This window comes from Sturnira hondurensis, unplaced genomic scaffold (assembly GCF_014824575.4).
Source record: "Sturnira hondurensis isolate 20B ecotype Veracruz unplaced genomic scaffold, ASM1482457v3 Scaffold0000648, whole genome shotgun sequence".
NCBI lineage: Eukaryota > Metazoa > Chordata > Mammalia > Chiroptera > Phyllostomidae > Sturnira > Sturnira hondurensis.
The window spans coordinates 4,704,577-4,726,485 of record NW_028073279.1 but is presented as its reverse complement, the minus strand read 5'-3'; the positions used below and the strand labels follow the sequence as shown (position 1 = coordinate 4,726,485).

Here is a 21,909-nt window from a genome sequence, read left to right as displayed (position 1 = left end):
AAGGGGCTGGAAAGAAGTATTCCAAGTCATGAAATCCAAAGACCTACAGCCAAGATTGCTTTATCCAGCAAAACTTTCATTTAGAATGGAAGGACAGATAAAGTGCTTCTCAGATAAGGTCAAGTTCAAGGAGTTCATCATCACCAAGCCCTTATTATATGAAATGCTAAAGGGACTTATATAAGAAAAAGATGAAAAAGATGAACAGTGAAAGGACAGCAAACACACAGTTATTAACAAGCACACCTAAAACAAAAGCAAACCAAGAAGACAGCTAGATCAGGAGTGGAACCATAGAAATGAAGAACACATGGAGGGTTAGAAACGGGGGTGGGAGGGGGAGAAGAGGGGAGAAGGCACAGAAAATAGCATAGATGGTAGGCAGAAAATAGATAGGGGGGAGGGCGAGAATAGTGGGGGAAATATAGAATCCAAAGAACTTGAGACACGTGGTTATAAACTAAGGAGGGGAGAATGTTGGGGGAGGGAGGGTGTGGGTGGAGGGTATTGAAGGCGGGGAATAGAACAACTGTAATGGTATAATCAATAAAATATATTTTTAAAAAAAGTCTTAAAAAAATAATATAGCTTGAAAATACATCACACAGAAACTGCTAGAACTACAAGACAAAGAAACCCCCAATTACAGTTGGAGATTTTAACATTCCTCCCGTAACAACAATCTGACAAAAAATCAGTAATCATGTAAAACATGCTCTTTTCAATATAGAGAAAGCATTTACAAAAACTGACCAGACTTGACCATGTAACAAATAAATCTCAACATGTTTCAGAGGATTGAAATTATATTGTCTGTTCCCTGGTCATGGAGCAATTAAGCTAGAAATTATTAATAAAAAATAAAGGAGACATTAGGAAAAAAGCTGAAAAACCAATAATCTAAGAATCCATTTTAAGAAATTAGAAAAATAACAACTTAAATTGCTTAATTTTTCTATTTGAGTTTTTTACCAAAATACAATAGAAAAAATAAAAGCAAGAATTATTAGAGAAACACAAGTAGCAACATACTAAAACTTTGTTCTTGAAAAAATGCATAAAATAAACCTCAGACTGATCAAAAGAAAATAGAACACACAAGAAACATGAATAAAAGAGGGGCATTTATATAAATCCAATGTTATTAATGTAAAAGGATATTGTGAACAAAACATATGCCAATGAATAATTTAAATGACGTGGACAGAATCCTGGAAAATTTGTCAAAATGAACACAAATTAGAAAACATAAGTACTCTTGTCTTTAAAGACAGTGAACTGATAATAAAAGTGTTCACTCAAAGGAACCTCCAGGACTATCTGGTTTTACAAGTGTATTCTTCTAACCATTTAGGAAAAAGCACCCAAACTTTTCCAGTTACATTACATAATCATGGAAACATTTAAGTTTGCAACCCTTGCCTACCGTAATGCCTGTTGTATTTTAATTATTAGGTCTCTGCACCTACTGATATTTTTAAGGCTGGTTGCTACACTGAGAGCTTTTTCTCATGACTTTATTCACAAATGGTTATTGACTCTTATGAATGTTGTGGATGCAATGCATTTGTTATACATAAATTAACCAAATAAGTATCTAGTCATCCTGAGGGTGACATCTAATGAAGACGACATATGTTTACACAAAATTAAAAGTAGAGTTTTGTGTGAAAAGTGCGACATTAGATAGGTACAGAGGGCTTTGGGGGAAGAGTCCGAATGCCTAGGACAGATAAAGAAGGCTTCACTGAAAGTGATGTTCTGTTTTGAAAGGTATTAATATGCCAGATAGATGGGGATGAAGGATTAACAAAATGTGGGTAAAAGCATGAGAATACAGCTTAATGGAGAATATGGTATGCAGTTCGGATAGGATATAGAATGTGGAAGAAAACAGAAGAAAGGTAATGATATATCTAGAATGTTTTAAACCACGTTAAAGATACAAGATGAAGTGCTTCCAGTCTTTTGAGTGAAAGTATAACATGGTCAATGTTTTTGTTTTAAAATTAGTATCTAAGTATTGAGAAGAGATGGGTATGGGGCAAGACTGAAGACAGAGAGACTGTTAGAGGTTGTTGCAATAGGTATTGAGATAAGTGAAAGTTGAAACTGGAGAATAGGCGATAGGAATTAAGAATAAGTCAGTAAGGGTTTTGTTTTTGGTAGCGTTGATGCTGAGCTTGTTTTTGGCACTAATTTATCAACAAGGCTGTTTACTTTTTCTGACTACTTTCTGGTCTTGATAGCCAAAGAATGTGAATGCAAAGTTATGAAATTTAGTTCCCTATTTAAAAAAGAAGGAAGATGATCTTATTCTAGACCAGTCAGATTTGAAATTGACACTTATACATGTAGATTTCTTTCTTGCTTGTTTTTCTTTTTTGGCACTGATCAGAAACAAATACTGTTTAGAATAACATGTTGCTGTTTTAAGTGCAACAGGAAAAAAACGTACTATCAACAGATTCACACAGGAGTTAGCATTTTGAGACAGAAAAAACTCTTTTCCTTTGTAATATAGCTTTTAATTGAGCTATATTTCCGTAACTTTATATTAGTTTCAAGTCTACAATGATTCAATATGTGTATATATTGCTAAATGCACTATAATAAATCTAGATAACATCACTATCCATAATTACAAAATTTTCTTGTGTTGAGAACTTTTAATATTGTTAGCAACTTTCAAATATGCAATAGAGCATTATTTGCTACAGTCTTGCTGTACAGCCTTGCTGTACAGCCTTGCAGTACAGCCTTGCTGTACGTTATGTCTCTGTGGCTTATTTATTTTGACTGGAAGTTTGTACCTCTGATTCCCATCACCCATTTTGCTACCCACCCCCACCCCAGTGGCAACCATCTATCTCTTCCCTGTACCTATGAGCTTCGGTTTGTTTGTTTAGGTTTTATATTAAGTAAGATGATACAGTATTTGTCTGACTTATTTAGCATAATGTGCTTATGGTCCATACTCTTTGCCACATGTCAAGATTTCATTCTTTTTTCATGGGTTAATATTCCATTCTATATAATATTCTAATACATACCACATTTTCTCTTTTTTAAGATTTTATTTATCTTTGGAGGGGAAGGGAAGGAGAGAAGGAGAGAAATATCAATGTATGGTTGCCTCTTGTGTGTCCCCTGCTGGGAACTGGCCTACAACCCAGGCATGTGCCCTGACCAGGAACTGAATTGGCAACCTTTCATTTTGTGGGACCATGCCCAACCAACTGAGCCATGCTGGTCAAGGCCAGTGTCCATTTTAATCAGTTGTGGTTTTTTTTTTTTACTGTTGAGTTACATGAGTTCTTTAGACATTTGAATATTAACACTTTAGCAGATATATGATTTGAAAACATTTTCTCCCATTCTATAAGTTGCCTTTTCATTTTGTTGATGGCTTCCTTTACTGTGCAGGAGCTTTTTAGTTTGATATAGTTCCACTCGTTTTTGTTGTTGCCATAATGCTTTTAGTTTCTAATTCCAAAAATTATCGTCAAAGCTGATGCCAAGGAGCTTACTGCTGATGTTTTATTCTATGACTTTTAGAGAGTTAAGTCTCACATTCAAGTCTTTAATCCATTTTGATTTAGTTTTTATGTACTGTGTAAGATAATGATTCAGTCATTCCCTTGCATGTGGCTGTCCATTTTCCTACCATCATTTTTTTTAAGAGATTGTCCTTTCCCCATTGTATATTCTTGGTTCCTTTGCCATATAGTGATTGACTATAAATAAATGTGCTCATTTCTGGGCTCTCTATTGTGTTCCATTGACCTGTGTGTCTGTTTTTGTGCCAGTATCATAGTGTGTTGATTACTATAACATTGTAATATATTTTGAAATTAGAAAGCATGCCGTCTCCAGCTTTGTTCTTTCTCTATATTGCTTTGGGTATTCAGAGTCTTTTACATGTGATTTCTTTTACCTTGTTCTATGCTGAAGACTCTGAAGGCACTGAATAGTTTACTAAGCTGACTCACAGATGGTCCCTAAATGGGTATCAGTGGATAACTATCTTTAAAGTTGTTCTTAAGCATTTTCATTTAGTGTTTGAATTGAACATGATGTTAGTCAACAGTAGAAAAATTTGCATTCCTAAAAGTTGCCTATAAAGAAAAATCTAAGAAACAAGAATTTTAAAAAATGAGGAGAGGCTTAGGAACCTCCAGGGCATCTTTAAATGTTCCAACATCCAGATTATAGGGGTACCAGAAGGGAGAAAGAAACAGCCACGAGTGGAAAACTTATTTGAACAAACAATAAAGGAGAACTTCCCCAGTCTGGCAAAGGAAATAGACTTCCAGGAAATCCAGGAAGCTCAGAGAGTCCCAAGGAAGCTGGACCCAAGAAGGAACACACCAAGGCACATCATAATTATATTAGCCAAGACTAAAATGAAGGAGAGAATCCTAGAAGCAGCAAGGGATAAGGGGACAGTCACCTACAAAGGAGTACCCATCAGACTGTCAGCGGATTTCTCAAAAGAGACCTTACAGGCAAGAAGGGGCTGGAAAGAAGTATTCCAAGTCATGAAATCCAAAGACCTACAGCCAAGATTGCTTTATCCAGCAAAACTTTCATTTAGAATGGAAGGACAGATAAAGTGCTTCTCAGATAAGGTCAAGTTCAAGGAGTTCATCATCACCAAGCCCTTATTATATGAAATGCTAAAGGGACTTATATAAGAAAAAGAAGATGAAAAATATGAACAGTGAAAGGACAGCAAACACACAGTTATTAACAACCACACCTAAAACAAAAGCAAACCAAGAGGACAGCTAGATCAGGAGTGGAACCATAGAAATGAAGAACACATGGAGGGTTAGCAACAGGGGAGTGGGAGGAGGAGAAGGGGGGAGAAGGCACAGAAAATAGCATAGATGGTAGGTAGAAAATAGATAGGGGGGAGGGCGAGAATAGTGGGGGAAATATAGAATCTAAAGAAACTGAGACACGTGGTTATAAACTAAAGGGGGGAGAATAGTGGGGAAGGGAGTGTGCGGGTGGAGGGGAATGAAGGGGGGGAATAGAACAACTGTAATGGTATAATCAATGAAATATATTTTTTTAAAAAAAGAACATATATGAATGGACACTAACAATGGTGGGGGAATTACCTGAGGGGGTGGGGGGATGCTGGGTGGAATGGGGGGAGGGGTGGCCGGGGCAGGGAATCAGGACAACTGTAATGCTATAACCAACAAAATATAATTTTTAAAAATAGAAAAAATAAAATATATTAAAAAGCTCACCACCTAAAAATATGTATCACAGTGGTTTCCATATTTCAACTAGGTGAGTTCTAAGCTGTGAAAACTGAGGAGTACCGTATATTGCTGTGAAAAATGTGCACTTTTTGCCCAAGTTTTTGAGGGAAAAATAAAGATGCACATTATACATGCACAGTGCTAAAGCGTGGGGGTGTATTATGCACAGGAGCACATTATACATGGCAAAATACAGTATATTGTCAGGCACTAATGAAAAATTTGTACTTCAAAATTTTATTTCTGAAGCCATAATGTGAATTATATCCCAAAGCCTGACATTTTCTTGTTCCTAATGGTTAAGACATAGATATTTACTATAATCATTTGGTTTTTTATAAAATTATTTACAGGTACAATTTAAATTTAGTGAATTTCTTTGTGTCTTGTAAATTTTACATAAAATACTACCTTGTTGTTTGGGGCAACAATTCTCATTCTCTTCTGACTTTATTGAGGAGAAGAGGTGTGTGTGTATGGAGCATCTTTGAAGGTTCTGCCCAGCTATGAGATTGGGATAAATCATATATTACACAAATATCTTCAATAAAGCAATCAAATCTTTTGTTATCCTATTTACGATTTCTTGATATCTGTGCAGCTCATTTAACTGGCAAAGACTGTTCATGTAAACACTCTGTAAAAATACTAATATCTGAAAATATATATAACTTTTAATTAGTAACTTCATTTTAGAATATTATTATAGGTTTGCTCTCATCTATACTCAAGAGGTTTTTAGGCTGTGTGACTTGAGATATCATTTTGAAATTAAACTGTCATTCTAAAACATATACCACAGTCTGAACTCAATAGTGTTGCCTAGAGGTTCTCATTGGTTTGTCTTTTGCTAATCTTTGCAATTTTGTTATTTGCTATTTTCCTACAAGCTCTTTATTCTGACTAATCAGGAATGTTTTTGTTTATTTCTCCAAAATAAACTGTTCTTGCATTTGAATGTAACTTGGGGGATTCTTTTTAACATACAAGACTAGACAGTCTCGTGCTTCACCTACAAATTTCTAACCCATTCTTCAGTACTCTTTTCAGTGGGGTCTAGCTTCAATGTTTAAAAAACGAATAACAACATTGGAGGACTCACTACCCAATTTCAAAACTTACTATAAAAGCACAGTTATTAATAGAGTATATACTTGCATAAAGATAGATGTATACATCAATAAATTCAAAACAGATCACAGACCTAAATGTAAGAGCAAAACTATAAAACTCTTAGAAAATAAAACAAAGGAGTCCATCTTTGTGATCTTGGATTAGGTAATAGTTTCTCAGATACACCAAAAACACAGCAACAAAAAATAAGGGAATTGAACTTCATCAAAATTAGAGTGCTTTGTGTTGCAAAGGATGCCATCAAGAAAGTGAAAAAACAACTTAGGACCTGGCTGGTGTAGCTCAGTGGATTGAGCAAGGGCCTGCGAACCAGATGATCGCAGTTCGATTCCCAGTCAGGACACATGCCTGGGTTGCAGGCCAGTTCTCAGCAGGGGCCAGTTCCCAGCAGGGGATGCACGAGAAGCAACCATACATTGATGTTTCTCTTCCTCTCTCCTTCCCTTCCCCTCCCCTCTAAAGATAAATAAATAAATTTTTTTTTCAAAAAAACAACTTAGGAAGAAAATACTTTGCAAATCATATATTTGTACCCAGAATGCAGAAAAAACCCTTCCAACTAAATAATTGTTTAGACCCAATTTAAAAATAGGAAAGAATCTGAATGGCCACTTCTCTGAAGAAGATATACAAGTGGACAACAAGCACATGAAACGATGCTCAAAATTATTAGCCATTAAGGAAATACAAATCAAAACTACAATGAGATACCACTTTGTAATTACTAGGATGGCAATAATCAAAAAGAGAGATAGTACGTGTTGCCAAGGAAGAGAAATCAGAACCCTTAAGCCCTTCTGTTGGGAAAGTAAAACAGTGCAGCCACTTGGAAAACAGCTTGGCAGTTCCTCAAAACAGGAAACACAGGTTTATCACATGACCCACCAACAGGTATACCTAAGAAAATGAAAACATATACACACAAAAAGTGATACAAGTATTCACAGCAGCATTATTCATAATGGGCAAAAGGTAGAAACAACTCAAATGTCTGTTAATTAATGAATGCATAAAGATAATAAGATACATCCATGCCATGAAACATTATTCAGTAATAAAAAGTAATGAAGTACACTGAAATGTGTTACAACATGGATGAACCTTGAAAACAATGTGCTTAGTGAAAAAAGCCAATCACAAAGGCCATATACTGTGTAACTGCATTTACATGAAATGTCTGGGACATTCAAATCTACAAAGACAAAAGTAGATTAGTGGTTGTCTAGGGAAAATGAGGGGTTTTGAGGAGTGAAAGCTAAAGAGTACAGGGTTTCTTTTTAGGGTGATCATAATGTTCTCAAATTGACTGTAGTAATGGTTGCACAACTATAAATACAGCTAAAATCATTTAACTGTATACTCTGAATGATTCAATTGTACTGTATATTAATTATATTGCAAAAAGGTATTTATAAATTAATTAATTAAAAAGCGGGAGATAATTGAGGTTGTTGGTAGGATTGTGGTAAGACTCACTCATACTCCTAACATTTCTAAGTACCCCTTACAAAGGCCTTTTTACTAAACTATTTATTTTGCCTTAATAACCATCACCAATGTTAGTCCCGCTCATTAGTTCTGGACTAAAATAAGCTTCCTTGACCCCTTGCTTAGTTGGTGTGAATACCTCTATTCAAAATAAGATACTAGCAATAGCTTGTATCTTATTTTTTTGCTCTGTTATGAGCCCTAATGACAGCAATGAATAAAGAAAAAAAGAAGGGACAGGCTTGCTGTAGGGCACAAAAATCGCTCTTGCCATCTGTTTACCACACAAGAAAGTTTCTCATCCTCTGAATTCAGGGTTATAACATAAATAAAGCTTTACTGCAACAGAGCCATGTGCTGACTGTTTTATTAACTGTTTACAGCTACTTTCATGCAAGAGATGGTATGGCCTGCAAACCTACAATACTTACTATCCTGTTCTTTAAATGTTTGTAGACCCCTGTTCTAATCAGTAAAGATGTCATGTCATATTATATTGCTTCCAGAATAGAACCCTTGTCAGTCATCGGAATAATTTCTATATGTAACCACACTAATTATTAAAAACTTCCCTCATAATCTACTTTATTTGATTCTAGTGTCATTATTGTATTTTAACAAGTCAGACGAGTTTGTAGGTTCTGTTATTTCTGACATTTTATCCAGAAGTAAAATCAATTTACATTTAGTAAATATTTATTGAGCATTACTATGTGATAGGCATAGTGCTACACATTAAGAATTCATCCATTAACAAGCTAAAAATAACTTCTGCCCTTAGAGCTTATATTCATAAAAGATAATAAGATAATTATAGCGTAAAACAAAATAGATTATGATAGGTGCTAAGTAAAATAACAAAAGGCTAAGATTGAAAATAATAAAGGCAGACATACTTTTTGATAATTTAGTCAGAAAAATCTCTCCAAAAAGATGTTTAAAATGAGATCTAAAAGTAGGAACTAAGAAATGAAAGAAAGAGAAAAGAATGCATTCCAGACAAAGGCCAGAAATAACCTGGACATATTCAAGGAAGTGAAAGAAAACAAGGCCAGACACAGACGAAAGGAGAGGTTTGTACAAAATTACATCAGAGAAGTAGGCAAGGGCCGAATCATGAAAGATTAAGATCATGAAAGATTAAGAGTAAGACTGTACCTTTTACTATAGTTACAACTACAGAAAGAAATATGAACTTACTTTTAAAGCAGATATGGCACCAAAGAATCTTGAGCAGGGACGTGACACGACATGGTATAACACCCATACAGTTTAAGATCACACTTGTTACCACATAGAGAATGAAGTGTCAAAAATCACATTTGGTAATATCACCAATCTGGGCAAAACAGTCTAAATACTGGGAAACTGTCAAGCTTAGAGTGACAGAGACCTTTCCCAAATGCTAATTTTCATTTCAGAGTTTAATTTTTTCACTGGCAATAAGTACATCAATTATATCCCCTGACGGTACAGCCTCACTTCATTCATTTTCCAGAAAATGTTTGCCAAATATACAAATTGAAATAACCATAGTTTGTCTGTATTTTTTTTTTCAAGTAAAGATGAAGTTCTGTGACAAAAGCAACCAGTTTGGCTTATAACTCAAACAACTCACAACTATTTTCCTTTATTCTCTCTTCAGTATGCAGAATAACATCATGCATAATCCATATTATGTCAAAGAATATAGAGATATGCACTTGAGACTAAGACAGTAAAATTAATAATTTCTACAACTCCATCAATAACATTCAAAATGGCTTTTTTATTGATTGATTTTAGAGAGAGACAGGAAGAGGGAGAGAGGGGGATGGTGGGGGGGGAGAGAGAGAGATAGAAAAATCGATTTGTTGTCCCACTTATTTATGCACTCATTAGTTGATTCTTGTATGTGCCCTGACCGGGGATTGAACCTGCAACCTTGGCATATGGGGATGATGCTCTAACCAACTGAGCTATGTGGTCAGGGTGAAAAATAGCCTTTTTAAAAACTGCAAGTACATGACTGTGAATAATACAATGTCTACTAGCAGTTTGGTTCCTTAAGTCATGCTAAGGTTCCAACAATTTTATCTGCTACTGCTTCCGTGCCACAAGCAAAAATGTCAACACAGTGAGAAAGGCAAGCAATGACTTTGTATTACCACTAAAATAGTTTTGACTCAATTTGCCCCTAACTAGGGAGCAAAGCAGGAAATTACAAGTACTAGAATCAACATAGCTCCAGCTTCTACAGATACCTTCAAGTCCCATCCAAGTAAGCAATGAGAGAATTTTTGTATTCTCTCATAAATTGTACTGTCCTAGACACTAAATACACACTGGCACTTACTACGTCCAATCTATCTTCAATTCCAAACCAACTCTACCTTCTCACTATTCCCATAGCTACCCTCACTTGCTAAAATAGCATGTTCAACTCCCCCTTGTGCAACCAAGTTTTTGCATCACAAAGCAACCAGAGTGAACCTTTAAAAATCAGTATTATTCCTCTGCTCAAAACGCTCAAAACGCATCCTATGTTGCTCAGATAAAAGCCAAAATCCTTAATAATGGTCTGCAAAAGTTTTACCTCTCAAATCTCCTATCTCCTACCAATCTACCCCTTGTTCCAGCCACATTAGCCTTCTTCCTATTCCTTGAACATGGTAACTTTGCACTTGCTATTCTCTGTCTGAAACTCTGTTCTGGCAGATATCTCTGCTCCCTAACTTTCTTTAGATAATTGCTTAAATTTATTTTACCACTGATGTCTTCCCTGAACCTGACCTCAATGAAATAATTACTACCTCCCCTCTCCTCTATCCTCTGTTCTCATCCTGCTTTGTTTTACTCTGTATTTATCATTACCACGTATCTACAGCTTTATTACTTATCTTCCCTCTTTTAAAGTGTAAGCTGCAGGAGAGCAGGAACTTTGTTTCATTTACCGCTGTACAGTCAGTACCAAAAACATTGTTTATCACATCTTGGGAGCTCAGTATATGAAGTATATGGGAGCTGTTATACGAAGGAATACATGAACAAAGAAAATTAAAAAATAAGATAAAGAACCATCAGAATAGTGTTAAAATCTGTTTTTACTTTCCAAAAACAATTTCACCCCAGGACAAAGCAGGTCTACACAAGATTCTCTACAAAAGCTACCAGAGAAGAGATACGCATAAGATGACATGCAAGACTGTACACATGCTTTTATGGAATTCAGCGCAGTAAGAGAGAACATGCATTAACATGCCTGATAGATATCTACCACCAAGAATCCAAATGCACTGAGCTCAGTTACACTAGTAACCAACTACAGGAAACTTGTAGGAGAGTCAAATAAACCTACTCTTGTAGCAGACTGACAGTATAAATTCAAGTATCAGATAAATCTCAAGTGAAGTCTTATCTAAACCTCAAAAACAAAAAATGCCTTTTGCTGGAAGATACTTAACATCAAAAGCGAGAGCAAGATGTTGCTATTAATAGCTACTATTATTATCTGAGGATCTCATATTATTATGAGGGACCTCATATTATTACTCTGAGCCCTCAGAGTAAAATATTTTCAAATGCAGTCTCCCATTGAATGTTATAATGTTCCAATATATTGTTCCAATATCTACTTACATATTGTTCCAATATTTCAATATATTGTTCCAGTATCTACAATAATGTTCCAATAATATGTTCCAATATCTAATTACTTCAGCAGTTTAGTAAACACTATAATTTCATAAAACAGGTTTTATAGAAGCATGGTCTCAAACTCAAATCTGATTCCAAATACAGAGATGACCTGCTAGTTGTGCAGACAATCTTCACAATTTCAACAAGAGTGACAGGCTTAAGAAGAGATAAAATTCAACTAAACCACAAAATTAAACCTCGCTTATCTTGACGGCACCATTCATAATGTTCAATTAGAAAAAAGACCTTGTCTCTTTTTCCTAATGCAATTTTTTAAACGATTTTATTTATTTATCTTTAGAGGGGAAGAGGAGAGAATGAGAGAAATATCAATGTATGGTTGCCTCTCATGAGTCCCCTGCTGGGAACTGCCCGGCAACCCAGGCATGTGCCCTGACTGGGGATGGAACCGCGATCCTCTGGTTCACAGGCCCGCGCTCAATACATTGAGCTACACCAGCCAGGCCTAACGCAATTTTTATATGCTTCAGTCTTACTCTAAAACTGATCTTCCATCTCACTTCCAATGATATAAATGGTATATGAACAGCAACATAGTGTCTATCAACCTAGCCCCCAACCAATTTTTGAGAAACTACTCATTTTCCAGAATCCAAAGCATCCTTACAACTACACTGTATTCTGCATTAGATTTCTATGACTTCAGAGTGATAGTACCTGGGGCAAGCATGTTCAATTCTCCAGTGAGCCCTCCAGGTTTCTCCTGCCTCATTGAGGATGCCCAGGACATATCACTGTCATTAACTGCTCATTTCTGCTTCCTTTTTGCCCAGTGTGGAAGGTCAGAATCCCTACTCGTATTGTAGCTCAGTTCAGGAAATTAGAGATTTCCCCCTCCCCTCTTCTGAGGTAGCTCTGTAGATGTGTTCATATTACCATTCTAATCGGTAAATCACATTCTGTAGTGCTAATGATGATGCCATCAGGAAACAGAACCCCTTAATCCACTGACCATCCTACTCTGTTGGAGATGCACATGGAGGAAGACGTGAAAGGTGGAAGATCATATCATATAGTCATCAAGATCAACTGAATCAACTCAACAGGTCAGCAGAGTAACAGGCTTCACCACCACATCACCCACGTATCCAGTGAGGGTGTATAATGGATCATCTTGGGTCTCCAGAAACCACTTTTCTTCTAAGGAAAAAATGATGCCTGCCTTTCAAAACCAAAGTTCAGAAAAGACGACAAAATACGGGAACAGATATATAGGAACTAATGTTCTTTTAAAGATGTGCCGTCATTATAACCCTCATGGCTATAATTGTTCACCAGAGGCTAGTTCAAGATTTTTTTGCCACGCAGTTTAGATTTATAGTCACTCTTCAAACAGACATATGTTATTCTCCTGCATCACCTATCATGAAGATTTTACTGACGAAAACAGATAAAATCAAAAAGAATTTTAAAATATAGAGTAGAATATACCATACGAACACCAGATTATCCTAATGACTCAATTTTCAAACATACATTTTTTTACTTTCAAAATTAAGATGTTTTAAAATCCCCGTCTGAAGAAATCTGCCAGCTACCAGGCAGAGACATAGTACACATGTAGTCATTTCCTTATCGCTTCAATGAGTTACCTGCATTAGCAGGAATATTCTGAATTGAATTTTAACTTAAATTTGAAGTTTATAATCACAGTGTGAAATAGCTTCAAGAAGATTACACAACTCAGTAAAAATAAACACTAACTGTGTATAGAGAAGATGGATTGTCCCATGCCAGGTAATGCAATTAAAGTCAGTAGAAACTGCCAAATCTCTCAGAATACATTGGAAACTGTTCAAAATCTAGAAAAGGCTGATTTGAGCAATTTATGTATCAACAACTTTCATCACTGTGGCAACTAAAAGCTTCTGACTAATGGCCAAGAGAAGTTGCTTCACTTCTAAGAATATTTAACACAAGAGAAAATACAAAATTACATGTTTAACAAATTAAAAGTGCTGTCAAAATCTAGGAAATCTTCCATATGCTTCACAAACATTCTCAATTCTAAAAGTGAGGAAGTAAAAATCACAATGCTTTGTTTAACTACCAGTGGCTAAAAGTGACCCCCAAAAATCTTAGTAGTCAATGTGAAAAAAGGCTTAGACTTAAACCTTAATTCTATGCAAAAGAGAAGAAGGTGCTATATAACCTAGGATATACCAAAGATACAAAGTTTAATAAATTTGTGTGCATTTACTGTAATGGATCTTTTTACCCACTCCAAAAAAGCTGTTACTAAATATGAGTCACAATCACCTAGCAAATTTGAACACAGTATATAAGATGTTACGGGTGTTACTATATTTAACTTATATTTCAAAAGATGTGTTTGTATCCAAATACAGTATTCTTCAAAATAAATGATGGTTAGAAAAGTAACTCATACTCAACCAACATTTTACCACAAAACAAAAAACTCTGTCCTTGCTCCTATTAAACTTAACAATAAAAAGAATTAAAAAACTGGATTTTCACTCTAAGATGATGATTAAGACTTTCATTTACTTATTCAATAATGATTACACAGCATGGGTATAATAATGGGTATAATAACCCTGTGTATAATGCACACAGAAATGTGGGTGTGCATTATACACAGCCCAATATTGTATGCACTACATTCTGGGACCATTCTAAGCACTTTATAAACAATGTTATATGAAGAATGGATACAGAAGTTAGAAATGTTTACCTGAAGACAAGAACATGATAGCTCTTGTCAAATATCTAACCAGCTATAATGTGAGCGAGAGATTTATCTCGCCATTTATCTCGCCATTAAATAAAAAAGACACAGAACAAACAAGAGAGATATGGGCTCTTCAGAAAAACTCTGAGAGCTCTCCAATGGCAGAGTCTCTCTACAAAACTGTTATAACAACTAAATGGGAAAATATGTAGTAAAGAACTTTGCTGTAAACTATCACAGACACATTATAAGTGACTTCTTTGCAATATAGTGGGTCCTGATCAATAGAAATGTTTACAAAGATGTTGATCATGGGCTTTAGAGTCATAGCTACTAGTTTATTTCCCATCTTTACAACTTACCCTAAACGCAACTTTAGAAAAGTTTCCTTATAATAGGATAAAACTAACTGCTTTGCAGGTTATTGTAAGAATTAAATGTGATAATGTATGTAAACACCATAGTGCTGACACACTCAATAAACTGTATCTACAATTTAGATACAATTTAAACATGTGGAAGGAATCTCTACAGTGAATATAAAACTACATGATATGATGTGGTATGACTCTATGGCTCTGCTATGCATTGGTATGAGTACTCTTTTGTAATTTGAAAGAAAAAGCATTCTAAAAATATAAATAAAGTATCCAGGTTACTAAAAAGCATGACTAAAAATAACAATATAATGGGGAAATTATGCAGCTACTGGGAAAGGGTCTAAAGAAGTAGCACATCAAATACAAGCTGCTCTTCCTAGCAGACCTACAGGAGGATATGAGAATGTATATTGCAGGGGAAAAACAATTACCCTTCCCACATGTACGTGAACCTTGGTTACATTCATCAAAAATATAAAAATACCCTTATATCAACAATATAAGGGTAGCTAAGTACAATGAGAACATTTGGTATATTGAGGCAATTAAAGAAGTGAATTTCAGTGGACTAAGGAAACAAGTTTAGGGATACTTACGATTCCAATTACTTTGAACATAATTTGTATTTTAACAAACCAACTCCTAAATGTTGTTTTATAGAATACTGAAGCCCCATAATACTGCCACTCAGTATTATTTATGATCACTCAAGAAAATCAGTTCTAATATACCACACTATCATATTTGGTCATATTTGTCTGTCTCTTATTTGAAAAAAAAAACTATCCCTCAAAAAAATCTTTACATTGTTTTCAGGGACGTTTCTTTCAAAGGCAATGGCCATTAAAATAAAACAGTTAGTATGAAGTCCAAATGTGAAAAAGTTCTTAATAACTGACTAATAACCTGAAGCCACACTATACTTCCCACTAAAAGCTCTTCTCCAGTTAAAATATAACTACTATCAACAAATAATAATATGCTTGTTAGAACAGTAGTAAAATAATTCTATAAATTAAAGGTAGGACTAAAAACTGGGTGCAGTTTTCAGGAAATTTGGGGGAACTTGATTTATGACAAATGACAGATAGTGATATTATGACAATACCATTAAATTCAGAATATAAGCACAGTTGTTAGAAAATTATACAACCAACAGAATTCTTTATCTCAATTTTTGCCCTCATTTTAAATAAGAAACATAGAGTCCGATGGAATTAATGGAGCTTATTCCACAAGTGTTTCATTAAATTGTTATATTATTTTGAGAAGAGTTCCAAGTGTTCTAACTGAATGTATGAAAAAGTCATGTTCAGTTAAAAGCAGAGCTAGCGACATTATTTGCCAACTACACAGTTTAAATGGCCTATCAATGAAATTTTGAAAATATCAGTGTTTACATTTGTTTTCATAAAAAATTTACTGTTGTTTTAAAAGTTAACCCAATCGCAGTGTTTTCAGAACTAAAAAACAGAAAAAATATCAGCTGATGAATTAAGGTAAGGCAAAAAGCAGAAATACAGTCCTCGAATAACAAATGATACTATATTTGTCATATAGGCTATGATGATGTTCCTATGAAAAACCACAGTACTATTTTTAGTTGCAGTCATTAAGATGAAACACTACTATTAGCAATTGGCTATCTAAAACAAGCAAAAAACTCAAAACTCTACTCCAACAAAATTCTAGCTACCCAGAAGTCACTTTATTTGCTCTAAACGCCAAAAAATTTAAACTGTGTGGTTTTCAGAAAGCAAAGCATTCTATATTCCACCTTAAATGCAAAGTGTAGACACTGTGTATCAAACTAAGTTTCCTTAAAGCGTTTAAAAAAAAAAAAACTACTACTACGAAAGAGACAACCTGGCAAGCAGGAATCAACCAGTTGCAGTCAAGTTGGAATCTGTATCTAACTAACGAAGGCAGGTGGGCAACATGTGAGTCCAAATTCAAGATCCCAACGTGAGAGATGGGGAGAGAAAGAAATGTAGTTCCATAAGCAAAGGAAAAAAGCCAGGATGGATAAGAAGCAACCTAGTATTTCTCATAATCAAGAATCAACACACATTGAAGGCCTGTCTCAAACACAAACAAAACAGCTTCTCACTAGAAACTTTGAAGTGGGCAAGGAGAAAATATTCCTTTGCACCCACAACCAATCCCCTGACCACTGGCATGCTATTAGTGAATCCATCGTGATTTATGGGCCTTTAGCCCAGATGATAAACAAAGGAAAGAAAGGTTTGTTTGAGAAGAGCCTATGAATCCAGAGGCGCACCCTCGGCTCGACTCGGGGAAGGAGAGGTGGAAAGGGGCGAGCACTCCTCACCGTGATTATCTTTCTGCCCGATATTGTGCGTGCGGATGAGTGAGGACAGTCTTCTTACATCCCCCTTGAAGACGCACTCGTGCACTGGGTAGTGTGCGGGGCAAATGCCTCCATCTGCGGCGACGGCAACGGGGTTGGTGCCCGCTAGAAGAGTCTGGGACTGGGAGGTGGTGGTCACAGAGGAGTTATGCAGCTGCAGGGCCGGCGCGCCGGGTGGATTGGAGGAGGACGGAGCTGTCTTCAGTTGGAGCCGGTGATGATGGTTACTGAAGATCTTATGACAGGCTTTGCCGCCCTTGCCGCTGCCGCTCGTGCCGATCCTGCTTCCAGTAAAGGTGCCACCGAGGGCAGCCGCCGCTTCCTCATCCCCAGTCTCCAGCAAGTCCCCCTCTTCTTTGCTGGGCTTGTGGTCCCTCCGCAGTGAGCGGATCTTCTCTCCAGTCATCGCCGCCAGGGGCAGAAAGGGGGTCCGGGGGGCTCACCGCCGGCGACGGAGTAGGCGCTGCGGCGCCACAGGGCGATTAGAGCGGTGGCCAGGAGCCTCCAGCGCAGCATGAACTCCCACAGAGCCCCCGAGCCCAGGACAAACGCATCTCCCGGAGGAAAAAGAGCCGGCTCTCACCTAGGTACGAAGAAACGCGCGCTCGCTGGGGGGAGCTAGTGCTAAGATACCCACGACACCACGATCCCGGCCCCCGCCGCTCCAATAGCCACGACCGCCTCACCCCGAAAAACAGGGCACAGCCATCTTCCTCTGCCTTCTCTCGCGAGAGCTCCCCCGGGAGTGAGAAAAAAAAGGAAACACCGCGATAGGTGAGCAGCAGGCTCCCTCCCCCGCACTTCCTATTCCCAGGGAGTGGTGGAATGCCGTCACCTTCGAAGTATCGTATTTCCGCCTCCAGCTGGAATTTCTGAGCTAGGAGACTGGGACGCGTCACTCCCTGTGGTCGCGCTGCGAAAGTGGAAGTTCAAAAACCTTAGCCTGCGTTTGAATATTTTATGCATCTTATAAACAATGACTTAAACCTTCCGACCTCTAGGTTTCCAACAAATGAGTGCAGATTGACGTCCTTGTATACAGGATGTGATGTCACTGAGATGCACAAGACATTCATTCAAAAAACATTTACTAAACATCTACTTCGTGCCATACACTGAGCTAATAGATTTATAAAACGCTACCCCTGGCTCGAAGGAGCTCAGTAAAGGAAGACAGTAAAACAGTTGTGTTCTACATTTAACTAACCGAGGAATGAAGTGGATGCGGGGAGCTAGGTTGCACAAAAAAAAAAAAGGCAAATTTTAATGTTAGAATGTCAGGAAAGTAACCCTAAAAGACTTTGGGGGCTGAACTTGAAAAAAAGACTATTCAGCAGAAGGGAAGAGAGGTCACTCAAATATTTGTTGATGAATCAATTTCCGGCAGACATCAGAGTTTAAGAATGTGGAGTGGACGCTGAAGGATGGCACATACAATTGTGTAATTGGAATACCATTGGACTAGTTCATGGCCAGTCTTGACTCAGCGTAACGTACTGAAAGAACATAAATTTGACATTCATAATGCCTTGACAAAATAAAGTTGTGGGGAGCTGGAGCGGAGGGAAGTAAAATGTCCTGAATATCTTACCCATTTATTTCTCCGAAGTCCCATTTATTCTTAAATCTGCTTCTCTCAAATCTATTCGACCTTAAATTTTATCACCACCGATATCCCCGCCCCACCCTACCCACCCCGCAACCCTCCGCCAAAAAAAACCTCTCGGGACTGGCCTCTTTTCATCCTCTCCTACCAATCAGGTTTTCACCTTCCATCTTCTTTCAAACCTATTTAAATCAATCTTCCCTTCTTCCTTGTCTTTCTTTTTCGGTGCAGGGTGGGGGTCGTTCCAGTTATGTTCAAGCATTACCCAATCAGCACCTCAAAGGATCCTACTCAGAAAACATGAGACTGAACACGTATACATATATAATAGATATATACAAGAACCTGTTGTCTTTCCACAATAGCCAATATTTATTGTTAACTCTAAACCAGGCAGTATGCTTTATATATTATCTCCTTGTGATAAGTATAATTTTTAATCTTCATTTAACAGTTGAAAAAACTTGTCCAATGCCTCAAAACTGGAATTCAACGCAGTCAAGTATGAGCTCAGGGCTACAGGAGTAAGAAGGGATCAGAACATGCAGGATTTTGTATGTGATCTAAAAAGTTTAGACTTATCCAAAAAGAAATGGATAGACTTTTACGGATGGTAAACAGGAATAGCATGATGAATTTGCCTTTTAGAGAAGTCACTCACTTATACTTTTGTAAAGTGTGTATTGAGAATAGATTACAAGGGGGCTACTGTAGAGACAGGGAAAGTGAGAAAATAATGCATAAAACAAAAGTAACAATATGTTAATATTTGAATGTAAAAATCTGGACAATATATATATATAGTGTATATATATATTGTGTATATATATATATCACAATACAATATATATAAATATATTGTGTGTATATATATATATATATATATATATATCTCACACAGTGTTAACAGTGGTTATCTCTGAAAGATGAAATTGTTAAATCACATACTCCCTGCATTGCTTAAGTGTCTTTTTACAAAGAGAATTACAATTTACTAAGCAGAAAAATAATGTATTGATTTTTAAAGAAGTATGCAGTAATTCAGGTAATGAGAGATTATGAGATCATGAACCAAATGAGTCTACCATTGTATCTGTAACGTATCACTGGATCCAGAATTTACAAGCACTTTATTAGTGGTTGCCACCTGTGGAGAGGTGTGGAAACTCCTTCAAGTGATAAGAAAAGCAAACTTTTAATAAATAGAAGTTTTCCTTGCCCTGTAGATAGCTCAAAAGATGTTATCTCTAATAATCTCTTACGAGCAAGACCTCCAATTCAAATTTTTCTAGATAGTTAAGGCAGAAGTTTCTCCTGAGTCTGAGGTTACAGTTGCCTTTAGCTCAAAACAATCTGCATACCACAGAGCAGATGACTGCTGCTGGACCCCAGACTACACAATGGAGAGTTTGCAGAGAATTTTACCTGTGCACCGAAAGTCTAAGGGTTTGTTCCTGGTCAGAGCACATACCTAGGTTGCATGTTCGATCCCTGATCAGGGTACGTATGGGAGGCAACCAAGTGACATTTCTCACTCACACTAATGTTTCTCTCTCTCAAAAGAAAATCAATAAATATATTTTTAAAACATTTTTTAAAAACAGGATCACACTTAATCACCATAATGTATAGTCAACCCATATCCCAAAGATATGAGATTTTGCCAGTCATTTCAGCTTCACTTCCTACCACAATGTCAAATTCATTCTTCATTCTAAACAAAGCACTCTGCTGACAGTCCCTTCTCTCTCATGTCTCCTCCATACCTTTGCACATGCTGTTTCATGTGTCCCATACTCATTTCTATTTCATTCACCTTCTTCAGTCTGTCTCAAATTTGTTCAGATTTTATCTCTTCTTAGCATTGGAGTTTGTTTTTTATTTTTGAACTTGATAGAGAATTCAAGGATCTAAGAAATTACATCAAACTGATAGAGAATCAAGAGTTAAAGATTTTAGCCTTAATTATAGTTAATAGAATTAAGTGATCAATGCCCACGGAAAGCTGTTATTCCAGGAACTGGAATGCTTGAGCACGTGACCCCAGGAGGTCAATCTTTATGCCCCAGGGTACCTGAGCTATTGTGTTCCAAGGAGGGAACCCAGATGGAAAATCACCCCTGAGCTTCAATTGCTTTTTGATTAATCTTTTTTCTAAACCTCTTATCTACACTTTCTTCTCCTTATGAAAAGGTTGGCTTAAGATATTAAGCCAGTTTTGGAGGATAAGTAACTAGCCTCCTCAGATTGCTGGCATCTGAATAAAGCGTGTATTCAATCTTTGTCTCTATTTGTTGGTTCTGGTAGTGACAGGAAGCGTGAATGCCAACTTTTCCAGTTTCAAAGCTAAACTACTACATAAAAGTCAGCACATCCTATTTTGACTACAGGCCATAAACCACATAGTGTTAGCAATTGTTATGACTTTGCAACCAAAAGAAACCACAGATGTTTTTGTATCACATTACAATTGCTGCAGATAACTCAAAATACGATTCACATTCTTTACTACCTCAAAATTATGTTAATAACTATGCCAATCATTAGGTCTTGTTCTTTAATGAGTTAATAAAGAAGCACATATTCCACTATATCACAAATTTATTTTAAAATATTTCAGGCCCTGGCTGGTGTAGCTCAGTGGATTGAGCGCGGGCCTGCAAACCACACGATCGCGGTTTGAGTCCCAGTCAGGGCACATGCCTAGGTTGCAGGCCAGTTTCAGGTTCCTGGCGGGGGACGCAGGAGAGGCAACCATACATTGATTTCTCTCTCTCTCTCTCTCTCTCTCTCTCTCTCTCTCTCCTTCCCTTCCCCTCTAAGATAAATAAATAAAATCTTAAAAATATATATTTCAATAGCTTTTCAATAGACCATACTTCCATCGAATCCAAAGTATTATATGCATTTAACAGCACTATTCTGAAATCAGGTCCCTAGGTTTCACCATACTGCTAAAGAGCTCCAAACAAAGTTACTAACTTACTAAAAAGTTACTAACTTACTAAAAGGTTACTAAGTTAACTAACTACTAAGTTAGCAAAGTTACTAAGTTACTAACTCGTTCTTAGGAGTCTTTAATGACACCTTCCCTTCCCACCCTTCTCTCCTGTCAAACATCTATCATTCTGAGTAAGGCGTGCCTCCTTGGCCTTCTAATTTTCCGTCTTAAGTTTTGCATCCCTCTTTGATTCTTGTCTGCCTCAACTAGTCCTTTGAGCTAGTTGAGAACTGGAACTATGTTTATCACTGCCATATGC

The 21,909-nt window shown here is 36.8% G+C and overlaps 1 protein-coding gene across 2 annotated transcripts in view; it reads right to left on the bottom strand.

Moving 5' to 3' along the window:
- Positions 1-17,925, bottom strand: part of ANKRD13C (ankyrin repeat domain 13C) — an 86,633-nt gene extending 68,708 nt beyond the window's left edge. The window contains exons 1-2 of one of the 2 annotated variants that reach the window (XM_037042588.1): positions 17,627-17,925; positions 17,005-17,506 (exon numbers count right to left, since the gene is read on the bottom strand). In XM_037042588.1, the coding sequence (XP_036898483.1) occupies positions 17,005-17,449 (445 nt within the window). In that variant the 5' untranslated portion in view covers positions 17,450-17,506; positions 17,627-17,925. Of the gene's footprint in view, positions 1-17,004 lie in introns of both variants that reach the window. The other variant, XM_037042580.1, reaches the window with a different exon arrangement.
- Between the last annotated feature and the right edge of the window lie 3,984 nt (positions 17,926-21,909).